We start from the raw sequence: 19,832 nt of genomic DNA, 5'->3' as shown, positions 1-19,832 counted from the left end.
TTGATGGTACATTTTTTAAAGACACGCACGTGCACACGCACATACCAAAAGTGTGCGCACAACTGAGTTAACCTACATAAGCACACATTTATAATAGTGAAGTTAGTTTCTAATATAATTTATGCAAGCATTTTTATAGATACAAACAACTGAAATATATATATACATATATAAATATATCACAGACATATAAATATATATATACATATATGTACATGCATCCACACATAGGTAAATGTATTGGCTTTCTTGCCTGTGCGTGTCACACGCGTTTAAGCTCATTAGCAATGTGGCAAAGTAATTAACTGGGAACACTGAAGCAAACGGCTGTGCTGTGCACTTTTGGGAGGGAAGGAAGAAATGCTAAAACATATATCAAAAGCAGAAAATTATTAAAGTAATTGTTACTAAACGCAACGTCACAGTGAGACAGGCACTGACCAAGTCACGCGCAAACACTCAAACACACGCTCTCACACATAATACATAACATATTATATTATACTTAAATTGGCGTAGGAGCACCAGGTTAATGGGTGCGTATGCCTGAAACCGAACACGTGTCTGTGAATAATTTAAAAATTTTCGGCTGTCTGAGCACCTGATTTCAAATTCCGACAAAGAGCAATCGAAGCAAAATCAATTGTCGAAAGGGTATGAAAAAGGAGAGGAGCGAACCAAAAATAATGAAAAAAACTTGAAGCAGGAAAGTTGAATTGCTTTTCTACAGCAAGTAGGTACGAAATTAAAGAACTTTCGAAAAACTGGGTAGTGATAGGAGGGCGAACACATAACTGTATATGGTAAGTGAAGGAGATATGATTTACTACAAAGTTTTTTGACATTTCATTTTCGAGTTCAATATAATTTTTAATAAACTGGTCTAAATGATATCCGACAAAAAATTATATAATATTACAAAATGTTAAGTAACCACGGATCGCGATTTGAACTCATTACCTTTGGTCTAGACAACTTTTGACAGCTGTTAAATTTGAAAAATACATTTGGTTGATGCTACTTATACCCATATGCTTCGAACTAACGAGGAACATTGAAAGTTGCTTCCAATATATGGGTGTTAGTTAACCCAATCTTGGCCTTACGCTCGGAGCGGATTTAAAGAAAATTCTATAAGCTCATTGATCGAGAGATTCATTTAATTTGAAGTGAAACGAGTGTATGAAAATTTCACTTTGAATAACAACTAGATTAACTGTAAGGAACGAGTCACCGTAGGTGTCAAGTTTAGCCAATATTTGCTGAATATCACTTTGTAAATATATAATAAATTGGAATTATTTATATAGAAACATGATTTTTTTTAATTTTTTAGGTTTTTTGCGTCTGTTCCTATATGCATATTTTATGTAATAAATACAAAAAACAAATTATATATTTTCAATCGTCATACATACATACATAATTCATGTGGTACATAGGTACTGATATATTTAAATACACAAATATTACACTATACATTAGAAAGCCTTTCAGAAACGCGAGGGAGAATTTAAAATAGTGATGAAAATTTAATGAGGATTTTAATTTTTTTTGTTCAAAGAACTCTAGTATAGTCTATAGAATAATATCAAAATTTAAAATATGCCGGCGAGCTTATTTCTACAACATTTTTAAATTCAAAATTTTATTTTATTTTTAAAAAGTGTCTCTGCCTTGATGAGAAAAGAAAAAAAATAATAATGTGAACATTTGGAAGAACTATAATTCATTAACTAATTTTAGGGTATACATATACATACATATATATCCATACGAATAGTTTTTCATGCATAGCCATATGGCCACACTTATTTTGGTTAAGGGTTTATCTCATGTACAGCAATTTCCATTTAATTTAAAGTTTAAATTTTTTATGGAAAAATGTATTTTGAGTTTTTAAAACGGATTTTGGGATAACCAGAACCAAATTTGATACGGGATCAGCTATGGTACATTCAGCGGAAAGAATAACGCTGATGAAGCCGAGGTTGGTAAGATAAAGTATGTGGTTGTATGTCTATGAAAATCGCTTTGAACTTTTTTTAATAATTGGTTGAATAGTACTTTAAATTCAAAATGATGGAACAACCACTCAGTTCATCGAGATATATAATAGATTGAGCTACGACAGTAAATGGTCATTTACCACCACTTTTATACTTATACTTTTCTAAAAACTTTCTCAGAAGGATTAAGTACTCAAATTGCGAATAATACTTTATAACATTTCAAATATAATATTATTATTATAGTGTCGGCACAAAGTTTTTATGTGAAATTAATTGTAAATATTAAATTTGTAGCCCCCTCTATCGAGTTAGCCTTCATCATTGACGCATATCAATAAGGGACCTAATGACTGCACATGCAATCATACGTGACTATATGAAATGAATTATATGTTGAAATATATCTTATTTCCACCCACATTTCGTTGCTTCCTATTTCTTGATCATTTTATATCTAAAGTCTAAGAATATATTCTTAAACCTCACAGTAACTTTGAAAATTCATATGCATAACATGATGAGTGTGCAGAAGAAAGATTATATTTTTTTTAAAATGAAAAATCTTTAATAGTAATTATTATCCAAAAATCTATATATTTAAGAAATATGTATAGTTTTTTATTACTTGTGTTCATACAGAAAAATTTTAGAAAGTTTATGTAGATTAATGATAACAAAGATTTGTTTTATTTTTCCTTTAATCGTTGACTACTTACCTCTTCGCTAAAATTCAATTCAGTAGCAATCACAACCAAATACTGTATTCATTAAGGTACACGGAGTTTTTTCATTTGTATGTACATATACATTTAAACAGTTAGTGTATGTATATTATGTATATTAAGGTGGACCAAACAAACTTTTAATTTTGTTTCGTTAAATACCATGAAACTATCGTTCGAAATTAAATCTGGTAAAGTTCGAGCTCTTTTCAACATTTTTGTTGAGATTTAACGATCTACCAAAATATTTCAAGCTAATTTTTGCTGGTTTAAAAAATATTTTAGGTCAAAGTACCATTTTATACTATAAAATATAACCTTAATCATTTCAATGCTATTAATCAAGTTGTCTAAAATTTTATTATAAATATTTGTGCGATTAATTATGTGTTAACAAATATTTATAAATATCACTTTCTAAGGGTACAATGTAACTCAACATTAATATGATTAATTTCCCATACTCACCTCTTAACATTATACTTTCACGCTTAAATAAGACAAATATGTGCGCACACACCATTTATTTTCGCGTGAGATTTACGCATCCCGCTGTAATCCGTGTAAATTTTTGCTGCCAGCATTTGTTGTTGCTTACTCTGCGGTTGATCCGTTTGTTTGCACATCTTCAAGCATTCATTTCCGCTGCTTGCATGCTTACGAGACACCCTCGATGGGGCTAATCCATGAACGCTCTTCAAATGCTTTATTTATATTTGTCTATTTAAGTACATTGACTTTGTTTGTTTTGCGATTTATATTTCTTTCTACTAATCTACTTGGTTAGCTGCGAAATGATGATTGCGATTCACCTTTCTTTCACAGTATTTCTTTTTAATTTTTTTTTAATTTTGCACTCTAGAAATGTGCTGAAATGTTTGCTTGTATATTTGTTGTTGTTCTTTTTTATTTTTGTATTTTTGGTAAGTTAGTAAAATACTTGCTTTTGATATTTATCTAGACTTCACAGCCAAACGCTTCTTAAATGAGATGAAGTAGTTTATGTTAATATTTTGTTGTATGTTGTTTTTGTTGGGCAAATATATTTGTTGTTATTGTTTGTTCTAAATTTGTTGGAAACTTCCGTTTACCCGGAATTTCACCGGCATATGCCTCACTGCATTACTCAATTGGGCACCCACCAGTGCTCATACAAAAATAACAACAACAAAAATAAATGTTGGCCATATTTTCCTGCTTTTGGCAAATGATGCCAATTTGTTGTGGATTTATGTTTATAGCATTTAAGAAAAACATTCCCACTAATGCCTCAAAAGACATTTATTATATAATATTATATTATAATCTGGTAAAATAATGATAAATTGTGTTAATTTGGATAACAGCAAATGTTATCCAAACAGAAGCTTTTTTAAAAATATCTTCACTATGGACCCATCATTAATCTATTAAGTCGGCTGACCTCGATACCAAATAGTTCCTATGGGCTGATTCCACCTCAACATAATCCAGATAACTTTGGCACAAGGCAAGAAATATACTTTTGACTTAATCAAACAGTAACCAACCAAAACTTTTATAACGCTAATGAGATGGCTTTTACTGAGCCCAGGAAGCTTCTTAATATCCTTACATTTCTTCCCCAAACTAAACACACGTTTCAATATTTATTCGTCCAGCCAGGACGCCTTCGCTTCTGAATGGACAAAATTCCAATATTTTTCATACTTAACCATGGTTTGTTCAAATAAGCATAATTTTCCATGTTTCAGCCATGTTTTTCACTTTTATCCGAGATGTTCATTGTAGTGTAAACTGGACGAGTAGTGATTAATACACACTTAAATTTATAGTAAAACGATTGAGTAAACTTCTGCAAAATATTTAAAACAACTAATTTCGAAGGATTATATAATTTTATTTTGATGTCACTTAGAATACCGACAAACTCAAATAAGTGACAACGCACCTGATTTCTATAGTTCTTGATAAAGGACCATATTTACCTTAGAAGAAAAGAAAAAATCGTTGTAAACAAGTATCGAGGGTTATAGTCATCAAACAGAGGACGTGCGCAAGTAGTGGCATTGATTGTCTACCCAGAACTCCAGATTTGATTTATTCTGATTTGTTATTATGCGGTGATTTGAATAACAAAATATAAGCGAATAATTCTTTGACCATTGACGATCTGCAAAATTCGTGTTACTGCCGACATTATCGAAACAGTAACGCAAAATGCAACAAAAGCTCATATAAAGGTCATCACTTGACTGATGTTCCTGTAAATTTAAAATAATTTATAGAGTGAAAATATAATAGAATAAAATTAAACGAGTAAGGAAGGGCAAAGTTCGAGTGTAACCGAACATTTTATATTCTCGCCATCCATTTGTTGTCAAAACTTTATATTAAACTAGGGAAAGTATCGCCGTGATTTCATCAATTTATGGCAAGAGGATTCACTGTTATTAGAAAGAGAGTATTTTTAAAGTTTATTAAGATTTCTTACACATTGACCAATAGATGCGGTATGAAGTGAACCGGAGTTTTGGACGTAAGATGAAATACCTTGAGGGCACTATTTGCGCAAAGTTATATTCTGCTAACTTCATTGAGGTTTGCTTTGTATACTTTAAAGTAAAAGAATCAGATCGAAGTTAAAAGTTTGTTATAAGGGAAGTATGCGTGGTTGTCATCTGGTTTTGCCCATTTTCACAGTGTACAAAGGCATAAAACACATAACATAATATGAGACAATTTGACATCTGCTTACGGTGCTTTATTACGGAACTATTATAAATTTAATCCTGTGAAGTTGCATTAGTTTGCCGCTGAGCTGCAGCTACGCACCGCCAAGCTGTACTTTTCATTATGCAGCCGCCCACACACACCACTGTGTGACTTACACACATCTACCCATACAAACGTACATCGTAAGGTGCTTATGCTCAGCTGATCCGACGCAAGCAATGGATGCATATATACGTATACTCGGCACACACACAGGTTTTTGTGCATTTCTGTGCGTTGCGATGAATGTCAGCGTGACTAGCAGTCACTTTTGACTGTTCGTTTTTCCCGGTGACTTTGTCAAGTGCTTTGTTTGCTCGTTAATGCATTTTCCGTGTTGCCAGCAGTGCAGCTACATGCGAGTATGTGTGTGAATGTACAGTTCTAAACACAGTTGTAGCATATTGGTCACAGCATGCATTGTTTTGTGCGCCGTTAACTATCCAACAGCTTAAGCTTACTTAAACGTGTACACCTAACTGAATTTCGAAGACCAACTTGTATTGTATTGTTATTTAGTTATGCCTGGTAGGAATTTCCTTTTCACCATACTGGGATTAAATAATGAAAATATTGGAAAGTCATACATTATTCTTTGATTCTCTGGATCTGGCCTTTTAGCGGCTTTTTACTGTCTTCAGATACCAATAGAGAAATAAATTTAACGACAATGATGAGGTAATTGTTGAGATTTCAGTTTCATTCCAAATCTTTCTAGTTGTTTTATGTTGAATAATAAAATTGAATTCTGCCAAAAAAAATTTGCTTTTCTTTCGAACGAAACGAGTTTTACAGCATGCCTAGTATCAACACGATTTTCTAAAACTTATATGTATACCAACAAATGAAATCAACCAATCCTAGATTGGTAAAACCTTTTTCATAATTTCGTTTGAAATTAGAGCTTATTATGTCAATTAGTACGCGTTTGGCAGCAGTTAAAGAAAGAGTACTTGAAAATCGTCGTGTTGGCATCAGAGGTTTTAAACATCTATTATGGATTGATTCATTACACTTTGGTTAATGTTTTGGGTATAAAGAATGCGTCAAACTCATACCAAAAGACCTGAATCTTTTGCAAAAACGACGTAGAGTAGAGGTCAAATGCATCATTACTTGTCCAATAATCTTGCGAATGACGCTCCAAAAATTCACTGAAGACACTGAAGGATATCACAGCCGGGGCTTATAACAAGTGTACGGAAAGTTGGATTAGGCGTTGGCATGCTTGTACTCGTATAAGCTCAGGAGCCTATTTTAAAGGCGATAATACAAATGTATGTATATTAAAATAAGTAAAAATGTATAATTTTTGTCAGTTGTAGTTCGGCTGCTATTAATACCAACTAGTATCATCACGGCCCTTTGTATTATGGTGTTACACTATTATATAGCGTCGACTCACTTCTATATTTTGTTCCGCGGAAACTTCTTCTCTTTCTTTTTTGGCACTGCATCCGTGAGTCGGTCTGGACCTAGAGCACAAAATTTCGTCAGTTGCCTTTACCCTTTGCGAGGTCACGCCAGTTGTATATCCCGGTAGCTCTGCTTCTCCTAAAGTAGCTCCTGTTGGCAAGAGTTTTGCTGCGCTTGATCTCCATCTTATTGGTGGAATTTATGCTGGTTCCTTAACTTCTTCAAATATATAGCTGTCAACATTTACGTAGTTCCCAATACGCGTGGCATCCAGTTTAATAGTTCTTTGTGTGTGGCATCCAGGTACTTTGTCTTACCCTGGTTCACCGCAAGACCAACCTCTTGCGCTTCTTTTTCTAGGCTGGAAAAGGCTGCTCTGACTCTGTTGTTAAAGCCTACGATGTCAATATCATTTGCGTACCCCCAGTAGCATTGTACTTTTAGAGTAGATACTGCTGTTCAGATTAGCGGTACATATCACCTTTTCCAACATTATATTTAAAAAAAGGGGATAACCCTGTCAAAAAGTTCGTGTGGTATCGAACGGCTCGGAGAGGTGCTTCACGATGTTGACGGACCTGGATGGTGGTGCTCATCGTCATTCTGCATAGCCGTATGAGTTTCGCAAACAAAACAAAAGTAATAATTTATTATATTTATATTTAAATTATTTACTGTTGTCTTGCCGTTGTTAAGAAGCAAAGTTCAAAATTCAAAAGAAAAAAAGAAATTTGCCTCAAAATAATAAAATTTCAACCGTTAATATCCTTTAAACAGGTTTATGAAAAAAATCTTTTTAGACCTTTTTATAGAGCATTCAATTTCCTACAAAACCTATGAAACGAAAAATTTGTTCAAGTAGTTGAAAGATATGAATTTTTCGATCTGATGATAAGAAAAAAACAGAAAACTGTAAGGCGGAGGACCTTCCAGTTACAAATAAGAACTCATACCTGTAGAGACTTTCTTAGAGGCGTCTTTTAAATCATTGTAAGATATGGAATGCCATAGAGGCAAATAATGAAGTTAGGAAAGCTTATAATTATGATGTTATTCTAGGTTTGGCAGAGTGGCATGGTACAACACTTTGAAACGACAGGTGGCGCTAAAGTACAAAGGGGTCAAAATGTCTCCAAAACCTAATTTCCGTGATCATCTTTCACCATCGAATAAAATAAATTTTTATTGTTTTCCGGAGACTACTGAAATAAATCATAATTGATTAATGTAAACCGTTTGTGATGAAAACTAAGTATTCGTTTATGGAGTTACCAATTTTGGACATACGTAGTAGACTCACGCTTCTATTTTGTTTTCTAATCAATTTTCAAACAAATATTATTTTCTAATAAAGTTCCTACAATTTGCTTATAACAATGACACGAAACCTGGCACAACCTCTGCAAGAAACTGTTGTATTCTTCATATTAAGATAAACAGTCTTATTGCTAATATATCGTATTAGCACGGGAGTTGTTCTGTTGCAAACACCGTTAAGCATAACTGAAGAATTTTACAAGTGACTTCGCAATTATCTGCCTACCTCTACCTCACGGGCATATATCTGCAAATACTAACGCAAGAGCACACAAAAAGAACACACTTGTATGGATTTGTAAATCACTCTTCTCTTCGCCCGCTCGTCCAGCAGTAAGTGAGCACATTTTTTTGATTTTTTTGAGATAAGTGCATTTGTCTGCTTTTTGTTTGCTAACTTGTTTTCCTCCATACTTTTTTTGTTAAGCATTCAAGTGCTGTTATGTTTTTAGCAGTTATTGTTGCTATTGTTAACGAATTGTTGCACCTTTTTGGCACAACCTTGGCTCAAGCCTTACGGAGGCGAGGTACGAACAGTAGAATGTACACTTCCTTTCATTCAAAAAATTCTATTTTTACAGGAGTGTGCGCTTTCCATCGTGTATTACTTTTGACTTTTTTTTCTGTTTCTTGCTTTTGAGTGCTTTGTTCTTATTAATTTATGTAGTTAAAAATTACTCCAAAAAGGCAAGAGTTTAAGGTATAAATATGTAGGTATAAGACTTTAAGCTGTAAAGTTTTCTTAGGTGTCAATGGGCGTATTGTGTTTTTGGCAATAAAACTGTCAAAAACGATGCTTCTAACTCTAGTAATAGTAATAGTGGTAGTAGTATAATATTTAATGGCCACAGAAAGTAAGCAAAACTTCGAAATAAACTTAACGAGAAATAAAAACCCAACAAATAATGGGAAGTCATTATATTAGGGATATATGGTTTAGAGCAAATTCTATACCAATTTCGTTCACGTTTAGAGCTAAATCACATTATGGTTAAGAGATCTACTTAATTTTATTCAAATATCACATATACATATGTCGGTCAAATAAACGGTTCAATATCAGGTGGAAATTCAAATATCGGAAATATTGGGGTTTGGAAAATACCTGAAAAATATCGAATATTACAATATATATTCGCTTACTCTTGCTAAGACTTTTGTATGAGGACTACGAGAAGCATTGATTTTACCCATTTTGACACAAGAATATTATGGGGAAAAGATCATCTCTATACTGAGATACAGGATTTCATCTAAAAGTGGGCGGTGCCACGCCCATTGTTCAATTTTAAAACCGAACACCTAAAGTGCTCCTAACATATTCATTTAGTGAGTTATTGCACTTTAAGTAGTTTTACCATAACCGTTATATGGGGAGGAGCCGGGATATCGTCTATAATCATTTTCCCACAGTTGGAGAAGTTGCCTAAATTATTTTTCCTGGGCAAATTTTGTTGATATAGCTTTAGTGGTTTGTAAAGTATATACATTGAACTTATTAGGAGGCATGGCTTAGTCCACCCAAAACCAGAGATGCCCTCTTTATTACGATTCGCTATACCATGTTGTGGAATTTTATTTCTTTTAACGGAAACGTCTGTTCGATGATTTATTTATGATGCCAAGGAACACGTGTACCATTATGTTTCATTAAGATATCTCAATTTTTACTCAAGTTATCGCTGGCACAGATGGATGGACAGACAGACAGTCACTCGGAATTTAATTCGCCTCGTCATCCTGACGATTTCTACATGCCTTACTCTATGTCTATCTCAATTAGTTTTAGGTATTACAAAAAACCGTAAGGCAAACACAATTATTATACTATAGCAGCATGTTGAGAGAGTCTCAAAAATTTTCAGAAAACTTAAAAGAGTCTAAACTCTTATTAAAATATATAATATGTATCAACGTATTTCAAACAAATTTAAAACTAAGAAGACAAAGCTTCTGAAGTAATTCAAACAGACAGGTCGAGTCAAATTCATAAATATTTCAAAGAAGATTACATCTAACATATATAACTGGGCTATATATTTCATCAAGATTCTCTACCTACATTCTATCAACTATCGAAAACGGCCAACGTGTATTTTTCACGAACAAAAAAGCGTTTGGTTATGTTATACATCCACCTAAAATTACGCTCACCGAATTTTTTTTGAATTGTGTAATCGTGCGGATGTTTTTGGTGCCTTTACACCAATACTCCTCTATTCAGAAGTACCACTCATGATACTCATGGGCTCAATCGGAAAAATGTATACCCCGCAAACAAGGCACACCAGTTGAGGCAGGCCCCGATTTATTCAAATCAAATAATTTGGATTGTGTATATACAATCAATCCAGGGCAGACTGACGGTATAAAGATGCATGCCTTGCATTAAGCATGCTAGAAGATGACAATCTTTGGGACAGTATGCTTGCTGAAGCAGCATTATACTGCACAATTTTAGGAATACAAATTCGTCTACTATTTGCTATAGTACCGATGACATGTTTTGCGGTACGATCACAAATGTTGTCGGATAATCACAAAGATTCGATGACTAATGATATATTGTACCGACATTGTACAAGGTGCAACGATCTCACGATATCACTCAATGACGCAATGTACAATGAAGCATTGATTGCGGATCATTGCATTGTCATTGTGAATTTACCAATTAGTCATTTCGGTACGAGTTCACCAAATCGAAGTGCATCTGTTTCAATCAACACATATATAATTCGTCAGCCAATGTTTCCAGCAATGTTCCACTCCTAAATGATGAACAAAACCAATTTCCGAGCGCGTTACGAGTATGCTGGCAGTTTCGGCAGGGCAAGGGAAATTCTTTTATTTTTTGGAGGCTCCAGGTGGAACTGGCGAGAATTCCATATTTAGCTACTTCTTGCTGAGATACCATCAAAAAATAGCATCATCTTGACCGTTGCATAATCTGGCATTGAGCAACTTTATTAGATGCCATTGGATAGAAAATTTTAAAAATCTTGCTGTAAATTATCCAATTTAGTTTTTGAATTCACTGGATATTCCGGACATGCCACGGCACCATTTACAACTGAAAGTTAGATCTCCGGTTATTTTGCTTCGGAACTTGAACCCAGCATGGCTTATCAATGGTACAAGATTAGTAAGTAAAAAAATTAATGAAAAACAATAATAAGCCACCATTTTGAATAAAAGACCCGAGGTAAAAATGTGATGATGTGCCAATTGAATTTAAACGCTCTCAATTCCCAATTAGATTGACATTCGCAATGGCGATAAATAGCTCATAAAGCCAAACGTTGTCTATCGTTGTGGCTTAGATTTGGGTGCCCCATGCTTTTCCCATAGGCAACTTTATGTGGTATGTTCTCGCGTGAGCAAACCATCCAATTTGTTTGTATTCGCTAATGAAGAACTGATCAAAAATATTGTACTCTCCATTCCGATGAGATATTAATCTTTGTTTAGTTTTAATCGAAATATGTATATATATGTAGCTTCCGATAATTGTAGTTTAATACATATATAATATATTTTATCTGCATTCCTCTTTCAATTATAATTGCATCACCCACACACTTATAGTGTGAGTTATTTTTAAAAATATTTCCTAAAAATGACGTACATATATGACAAAACAACTTGTCGCGGGTCAGCTAGCATATATAAATGATCAGTGTGACGAACTGAGCCGATCTGTCTGTCCGTATGCCCATCTGTATATACGCGAACTAGTCAATCAGTTTACGAGATATTGATCTGAAATTTCGTACCCGTTCTTTTCTCCCCAAGATGCTGCTCATTTCGGAACAGATATCAGAATACTATAGCATATAGCTGTCATACAAATTGAACGATCAGAATCAAGTAATGGTAGAGACAACTTTTTTATTAGACAAGATATCTGCACAAAATTTTGGACGGATTATTACCTAAAGCATTACTACTGAACAAAGTGTTTAGATCGGACGATTATAGCATATAGCTATCATACAAGTTGAAAGATCGGAATCAAGTTCTTATGGAAAGCTTTTTTATCTGACAAGATTTCTCTACAAAATTTGGCACATATTATTTCTAAAGCAGTAGTACAATATATGAATAAATTTCTTGAATCGGACTACTATAGCATATAGCTGTCATGCAAACCGACCGATCAAAATCAAGCTCTTGAATGGAAACGTGTTTATTTGTGAAAGGTATTCTAGCTTCGGTGCAACACAAGTTAACGTTTTTTCTTGTTTTAAGGAAAATTTAAGTTGAGATCCGCTATATTTTGCCCGCTCATACTAATCGACTAAAGCTTGTTAAGCTTCCAAGTGTTGCAAGTTATAAGAAAATGTTTGTTGTAATTTTCAAGACAAACCACTGGAAGGCTCAAATCCACACCTTTATTCCTGAAGTTGATATTAATGTTCCTTTTAAGGTATGGAACTACTTCGACTAGCCAACCTTGAGAACTGGTAAACCAAATCTGGATTTGATGACTGACGTACGAAAACTATAGTACGTTTGTTATACCTGATTCACTTCTTCACATAAGGAAACAGCACTGGTTTCTCTCAATTAACGATAAACGGTAGTTCAAGGTAACTTTAATTTATATAGGTTATATAATCCGCTGTTGAGTTTATTCCATGTAAGACTAGTAAAAATATTCTGGTTCGTCGAGGTGATGCCCGGAAGTGGAACTAATATATTAGATTGCTTACATTTTCGTTCAAAATAATTTCAAATCCAATTAGCTACAAATTTTAGTGCATAATACATATGTAGAAGAAAATGAGAAAATATAAATTGAGGTTAATTTAAAATGTTGGTAGTAACTCCATAAATTCGGTTACTCGTCCACTTGGGGCTGTGCAAAATGAAGCAAAACGTGCGTTTTCCTAAACTACACTTCCACAATTTGTTTCGCATTAACTTTGTTGTTAGTATAAAATTAAGCAAATATTTGCAATAGTAGCAAAAACCAGGCATGTTGCGATATCCCAAATTAACCGTTAAGTAGACGCAGCACTACACGATTACACACTTGGAAATAAACTACTGAAATATGCTTGAGTGTGTTTATATATTTGTATGTGTGGAGATACATATGTATGTAAAAACAACACCGTTGGGAACACGCAGCAATGCCGTTACTCTGTTTAGTTGTATATATGTATGTGTCAGTTTTTATGTGTGTATTTATTGGTTTATGTTTCTGCTTGCACTAGCCTTGCTTATATTATTATTTATTCGCATTTTTTGGTCGAGTGCAGCAATATATTTATAACACGCCACAATTAATTACACTTTAATTTGACAATTTATTTACACAATAGCCAATGTACAGCACACATGCCACCAGCACATGATATTTTTAAGTGGAATCCAAAAGGATCTACACTGCACACGACATTTCCATAGGCTTTTTATATTCGCACAAATGACGCTAAACAGCACCGTTAGTTGAGTTTAGAGCAATTACAGTTGCGGATTTGCAGCATTGAATGCTATCGTGGATCAATATATTGATTATTTGAAAGAAAAAAGGAAGTTTAATTTATATACATAAATTTCTTTTTATAAATTCGATGATCCGCTTCAATAAAAAAAAATGTATATGTTATATATATGTATATTATCTTCTTTCTTTTCTATTTTGCCGTGAGTTTTTAATAAACGCTTATTATTGAGTTTAAAGTACTCTCCATTCAATATTTTTTGTTAGTTGAAACGATTGGTAGAACTTTTTTTGAACTAAATATAAACTTAGGCGCTGAAACAAGTCACGATCAGGGTCAAAAGCAGTTGTATATACTACTAAAATCCGATGAATTGGAATTTCCCATAAAATTCCTGGCATACACTTTTTTTTATATAAATATTGGCGAATCTGTGATAAGTAAATATTTTTTCGATTTCGCTTTCCGCTTCGTACTTCACAATTTAAAACTTTTTACACCAATACTAGTATAAGCTTATAGATATAGAGCTTGCAGCACTTCGTACACACTCCACCAATACACAAGCGTCGAAACTATTAAATATTATATGAAAACTGCGACAACCTTCGATAAACACACCTGAGAGTGGAGAATGGCGAACATATACACGCGCGTCTACTTAACTCCACAACGGCTTACATATATTACACTTGTATATATGTGTGTACGTTTGAGTATAACTACTCCACATTACTTCTTTCCAATTCCTCAAAGTATTTTATATTATTACTCTGCTTCTTCTAGCCCACGCAGTTATAAAATTCAGTAAGCAAGACACGACCATAACAGCGAAACTTAAGCAACAAACTGTTGTCGTTGTTTGGAAGTTTTCAAGTCGGCAGCGTTCAAGTCACTAAAAGCCTTCAACAGGGACCAAGCGACCTCGAACAGTAAGTGCTAGGACGAACCGCAAGAGGGAGAGAACTGCCTGTGAGAGCGCACTTTAATGCCTACAAGGTGTCGATGAGGGGAAAGTAGCGATTATTGTTTAGCGAAAGCTTTAGCGGCGCTTTGCGTGACTAACTGTTGCTTACTGGCCCAAAAGCTCGCAATGCTGAGCGTAAAATGTAGTCGCGGAGCGAGAGAGTAGCAAACTTGTTTGAAAAATGTGTGCGCAACAAACAAAGTTTGGCTGTTATAGGAGAAGAATGAGAACACTGTGAGAAAAAAATTTTGGAAATGCAAAAAATGAAAATTTTTGGAGAATAAATATAATATTTTTTTAAAGTAAAAATGGTAGAATTAAATACAGATTTTATACTACTTCTTACATAAATGTATACGCATATGTATTGTTTATATGTACGAATCAATGTGGGTGCTTGTCACTTTGACAATTGCATATCGAAAGCATGACAGCAATGTCAACCAATTCACTTCCCCATTTCCCTTCGTTGCCCACATGTTAGAGTGTTTGCATACAATATGGACGCGTCGCGGGGGATATCCACACAACATTTGCATTTACTCGCGGTTTGCTTCACTTTGTCGTGCTTTCTCACACTCGCATTGACGGTTGCTCATCGTTTGCAAGCTTTTTGTTCACAAAATTTGTTGTGTGTGCAAATCGGTGTGAGATGCCTGAAGGAAACACGTGAGCTTCAAAATCGGTTCGGATGCATTTCGCAGCAATTATATACTCGTTCTCTTTTTCATCTTAGTAGCTGAGGAATTTCTTTCCAGTTATTATACATTTTTTTCAAAGTTAAAGATTAGGCCAAGCAGTCGCTAGGTGTAAATCTTAATCGGAACATTTTTTGGAGGACTGCGAATAACCAATATTCGCTGGGAGCAAAAAAAAATTTTAGGTTGGTTATGTTTAAACATGACCTAACACTGCTCAGAATCATCAACACCTTGCTGTTTTTGGTCAACTATCAGCAAATGCGGCACCCATTTTGAACAGAGCTTTCTCATGGACAAATGCTCATGCAATATAAAGCCAACACGTTCTTTTGATATCCTTTCAATGTCAGCTACTTGTATATCACGCAACTTTACTTTCCTCATTCAAAATGATTTTGTGGATTAATTTTATGTTTTCTGGTGTTACAGCCTTATTTGGACGCCCACTGCGGTTTCCATCAATGGTGTTTCACGACCACTGAAATCAGCAAACCAACGTTTTGTTGCGGTTTCCGATGGTGCCGAATCTCAATTGCTTCACTTGAACGGTATTATTGCCCATCAAGAAGCAGTGTAAAATTAAAACACGAAATTGTAAAATTAGAATGTCATGAAATTTTAACAGCTGTCTTTCGAAGGTTAGTACTAACTAGCGTCATCTTTGTGTGAGGTCCGGTCATTTTCGGCCCATGTGTTAGGATTCGTAACGCAATGGATATATCTATATTTAATTTATTGTTCGCTGAAATTTATGGGATTTGAGCTTGTACAATAATATTTTTGACTTTTTATTCTATAATTTGGTGCATTTTATATTGTTAAATCAGTAGTTTAATTTATGGTTGTAAATTGGTACTTCTTTATTTTACTTTAATCTACTCGTTTCAAGTAAAACCAAAGTTCTCTGTGTTAAAGCGAAAACAGATATCTACGGAAATTGAACTTAATATATTCATTTAAAAACCTTATTTTTTCGTCAAACATTCAGTGCTTTAGGACTAGTTGAAGTAGAGAAATTGCCCATATATCCAAATCCCAAATATCATCACTTATTGCAGATGTGTGAGACTGTTTAAGAAAGATCAGAAAGGGAGCATTGCAATGGGCGTATCTAAACGGTAAATGTTAAACGGATAATGCTTAGTTCGAGCTCTCAAACAAGGGTCCTCAAAAACTGAAAATTTGGAACTTTATACTAGGCGTATAAAAAAAGAATTTGAATCTCTGTATTCAAGCGTATAAAGAAAATTATATTGATATTTTTATTAAAAAGTTACACTAAGATGCCAATCTTCAGAACATTTTTCTAAGAATTAGTGCTCTTAGACACGAATGATAGATACGATATTACGCCAACCGCCGTAGTTCTTTTGAGTTGAGAAGAAATATAAATTGGAAACACAAACGATAACACTACGTAAATTCGAGAAATATACTTAATTTATTAGTTTATAGCGGAAAAGCTTTAGTGAAATGAGTGGAATAATGTTGCGGGCAAATATTAGGTCAAGTAAAAAGTTCGTTCGGTTTTTATTTAAGAGATGGCGTTATTGTCCATAGTACTAGTGTTACGTGTCGCATCATGTCATACTATACGGCGCTGAAAACGTGTTTATTCGCGCTAAAAGTTTGTCCTTGACAGTTTTTCGCCAAAGCGGCTAAAAAAATTAATTTAGTTTATGGGTCCGATACTGTAAACGAACGTGTAGCACAAAAGTGATTTGCTAGGTTCCGTTCCGGTAATTTCGATGTCAAAGATGCACCACGCGTCGGGAGGCCTGTCGTCGAAAATTGCGATAAAATCATGGAAATAGTGGAAACAGACCATCACGTGAGCACTTATTTAATTGCTGAGGAACTAAAGATAAGCCAGAAAACCGTTTGGAACCATTTGCATAACCTTGGATTCAAAAAGAAGATCGATGTTTGGGTGCCACACGAACTAACGCAAAAAACATGATGGACCGAATTTCCATCTGCAAATCGCTGCTGAATCGCAACAAAATCGACCCGTTTCTCAAGCGGATTGTGACTGGCGATGAAAAATGGGTCACTTACGACAACATCGAGCGCAAACGGTCATGGTCAAAGCTCGGGGATGCGGCCCAGACCGAATTGACGGCCAGGAAGGTTTTGCTGTGTGTTTGGTGAGATTGGCAAGGAATCATCTTCTACGAGCTGCTCCTCTATGGCCAAACGCTCAATTGAGCCCTCTACTGCCAACAACTAGACCGCTTGAAGGCAGCACTCATCCAGAACAGGCCATCTATGATCAACAGCGGTCGAATTGTGTTCCATCAGAACAATGCCAGGCCACACTCGTCTTTGGTGACGCGCCAAAAGCTCCGGGAGCTCGGATGGGAGGTCCTAATTCACCCACCTTATAGTCCGGACCTGGCACCAAGTGATTACCATATTTTCCTGTCCATGGCGAACGCGCTTAATGGTGAGAAGTTGGCCTCAAGAGAGGCCTGTGAAAACTAGCTCTCCGAGTTTTTTGCCAATAGGGACGCAGCCTTCTACGAGAGGGGTATAATGAGGTTGGCATCTCGTTGGCAACAAGTTTACGAACAAAACGGATATTTGACTTAAATCGGACAAATGTACACAAAGTTATCATCTTTTGAAAAATCAATAAAAAACCGAACGAACTTTTTACTTTACCTAATATTTTCGTCATTTTCAAATAAATACCTTTATCTAATGACAACATTATTGCTAACTAAGTAAATTATTAAAAATGATTGTGATTCCGATGTATTCAGCAGTAGTTTATTTTATTATGCATAAAATATACAGTTCCCGGGGCTTAGGTAGAGAAAGTGTTAGTGGAAGGTTGTGTGAAAAATCTATCCTAATTATTAAAGATAATTTAATTGTAAAAGAGTCCTCATAAATTAAAATTTTACAGTCTACATAATCTGAAATTAGTGGATCCTTTCTGATAATTCAAGAAAGCCAACAAAGCATAAAATCTAAGACTTAAAGTGAAAAAGAAAGAAACTTAACACATAAAAGGTTGGGTTTTTTAATCGGTAAATCACAGCTGAACAATATAGGTAAAACAGTTCACATAACAGCGCTGGGTAATCCAGAAGTCACAAAAACACCCAGCCGCACGGCGGGAAACTCAAAACTAAATGCCACAGGCATTAAACAACCAACGAAAATCGACATGTACACAATAAACACTAGAAGTACGCGTCAGGCTGGAACTAACAAAAATGATGCCACAGGTATTGAAAAATCGCTCAATGTAATCATGGGAGAACTACAGAAAATAAATGACAACATGGCGAAAAATAAAGAAGAAATTCAAATGGAGTTTAAAAAAGAAATTGATGAGCTGAAGAAAAACGTTGAGGACAAAGATAAAAAGTTGGAGGCAGAAAAAAACCTTTTGTGGGAACACATTGACCAGATGGAAGATAAAATTAAAAAATTGACAGAAGGTGTACCGGAAAAACTATCGGAAGAAGAAAACAATCAATTGAAAGAGGAAAAAGAGAAAATTCAACAGCAGCAGGCAAGAATTATCGCCGAAATTGAGAAAATGGAGCAGCTAAAGCAAAAACAGCTGAAGATTGAGAAGAAAAACAACATTCTCATTAGAGGTCTAATAGACACAGATGATGATCCGAAGAAAACGACTGTAAGGTTTATAGAAGAAAAGTTTAAAGTGAAGGTAGATGCTGCGGACATGTGGCTACAAGGTAAAGATAAAAAGGTGGTGATTGTGAAACTGAAAAAATGGGAAACCAAAGAGGAAATCATGAAGAATAAAAAAGTGCTAGTAAGTACGAAAAATTTCATTGAAAACGATCTAAAACGTTAAGAAAGAGAAGTGCAGTGGAGAATAGCTCAAGAAGCGAAAGAAATAAGAAAAAACAATCATACTGTTAAAGTAGGATATAGAAAAATGTGCGTCGACGGAAAATGGCTCTCGTGGCAACAAATAAAATTTAATATAGAAAAGGGGGATTCTTAATAGACTGGGCCAATGAAACAGGAGGCGATGAGTTCAAAGTGGTGTTTTGGAATGTTGCAGGCTTAGGTAAAAAAAATGCGGCTTTTTAGAGTTTTTTAGACAATATGATGTAATCGGTTTAACTGAAACATGGGTAGAAAGTAAAGGATGGGAAAAATTAGCTAAAAGACTCCCGAAAGAGTAGGAGTGGAAGTGTAAAGCAGCGAAAAGAGAAAAAAAGAAAGGGGGAGCTAGTGGTGGTATAATAACTGGGGAAAGAAAAGACATTGTACTTAAAGATAATAATTTTGAGTTTGATGGGGCGGTGAAAAATGTTGTCAAAATAGGGGATGATAAGTGGGTAATATGGACAGTCTACAATCAAGGTAAAATTAAAAAAGTGCTAAAAAATATATGTGAGGAATCAGAACAGGGGAAAATAATAGTAGGTGGTGATCTCAATGCAAGAACAGGTCACAAAGGTAGCTTATATGCAGGACCCGAAGAAGAGGGTATACAAAGA

The 19,832-nt window shown here is 34.7% G+C and overlaps 2 protein-coding genes across 3 annotated transcripts in view; one reads left to right on the top strand and one right to left on the bottom strand.

Annotated features, from left to right (window-relative positions):
* Positions 1-3,892, bottom strand: part of LOC106619303 (serine-rich adhesin for platelets) — an 81,618-nt gene extending 77,726 nt beyond the window's left edge. For both annotated transcript variants that reach the window (XM_036370770.2, XM_036370771.2), the window contains exon 1: positions 3,203-3,892. The gene's annotated coding sequence lies outside the window, so the exon portion shown is untranslated. The remainder of the gene's footprint in view (positions 1-3,202) is intronic.
* A 14,625-nt stretch (positions 3,893-18,517) lies between these two features.
* LOC138857897 (uncharacterized protein PF3D7_1120000-like) lies at positions 18,518-19,177 on the top strand. Its single transcript, XM_070111959.1, has one exon. The coding sequence runs from the start codon at positions 18,518-18,520 to the stop codon at positions 19,175-19,177; it is 660 nt and encodes a 219-aa protein (XP_069968060.1).
* Positions 19,178-19,832: the final 655 nt, after the last annotated feature.

This window comes from Bactrocera oleae, chromosome 6, assembly GCF_042242935.1.
Source record: "Bactrocera oleae isolate idBacOlea1 chromosome 6, idBacOlea1, whole genome shotgun sequence".
Classification (NCBI taxonomy): domain Eukaryota; kingdom Metazoa; phylum Arthropoda; class Insecta; order Diptera; family Tephritidae; genus Bactrocera; species Bactrocera oleae.
Note: the sequence above shows the minus strand (reverse complement) of the source record. Positions and strands in the feature narration are given on the sequence as shown.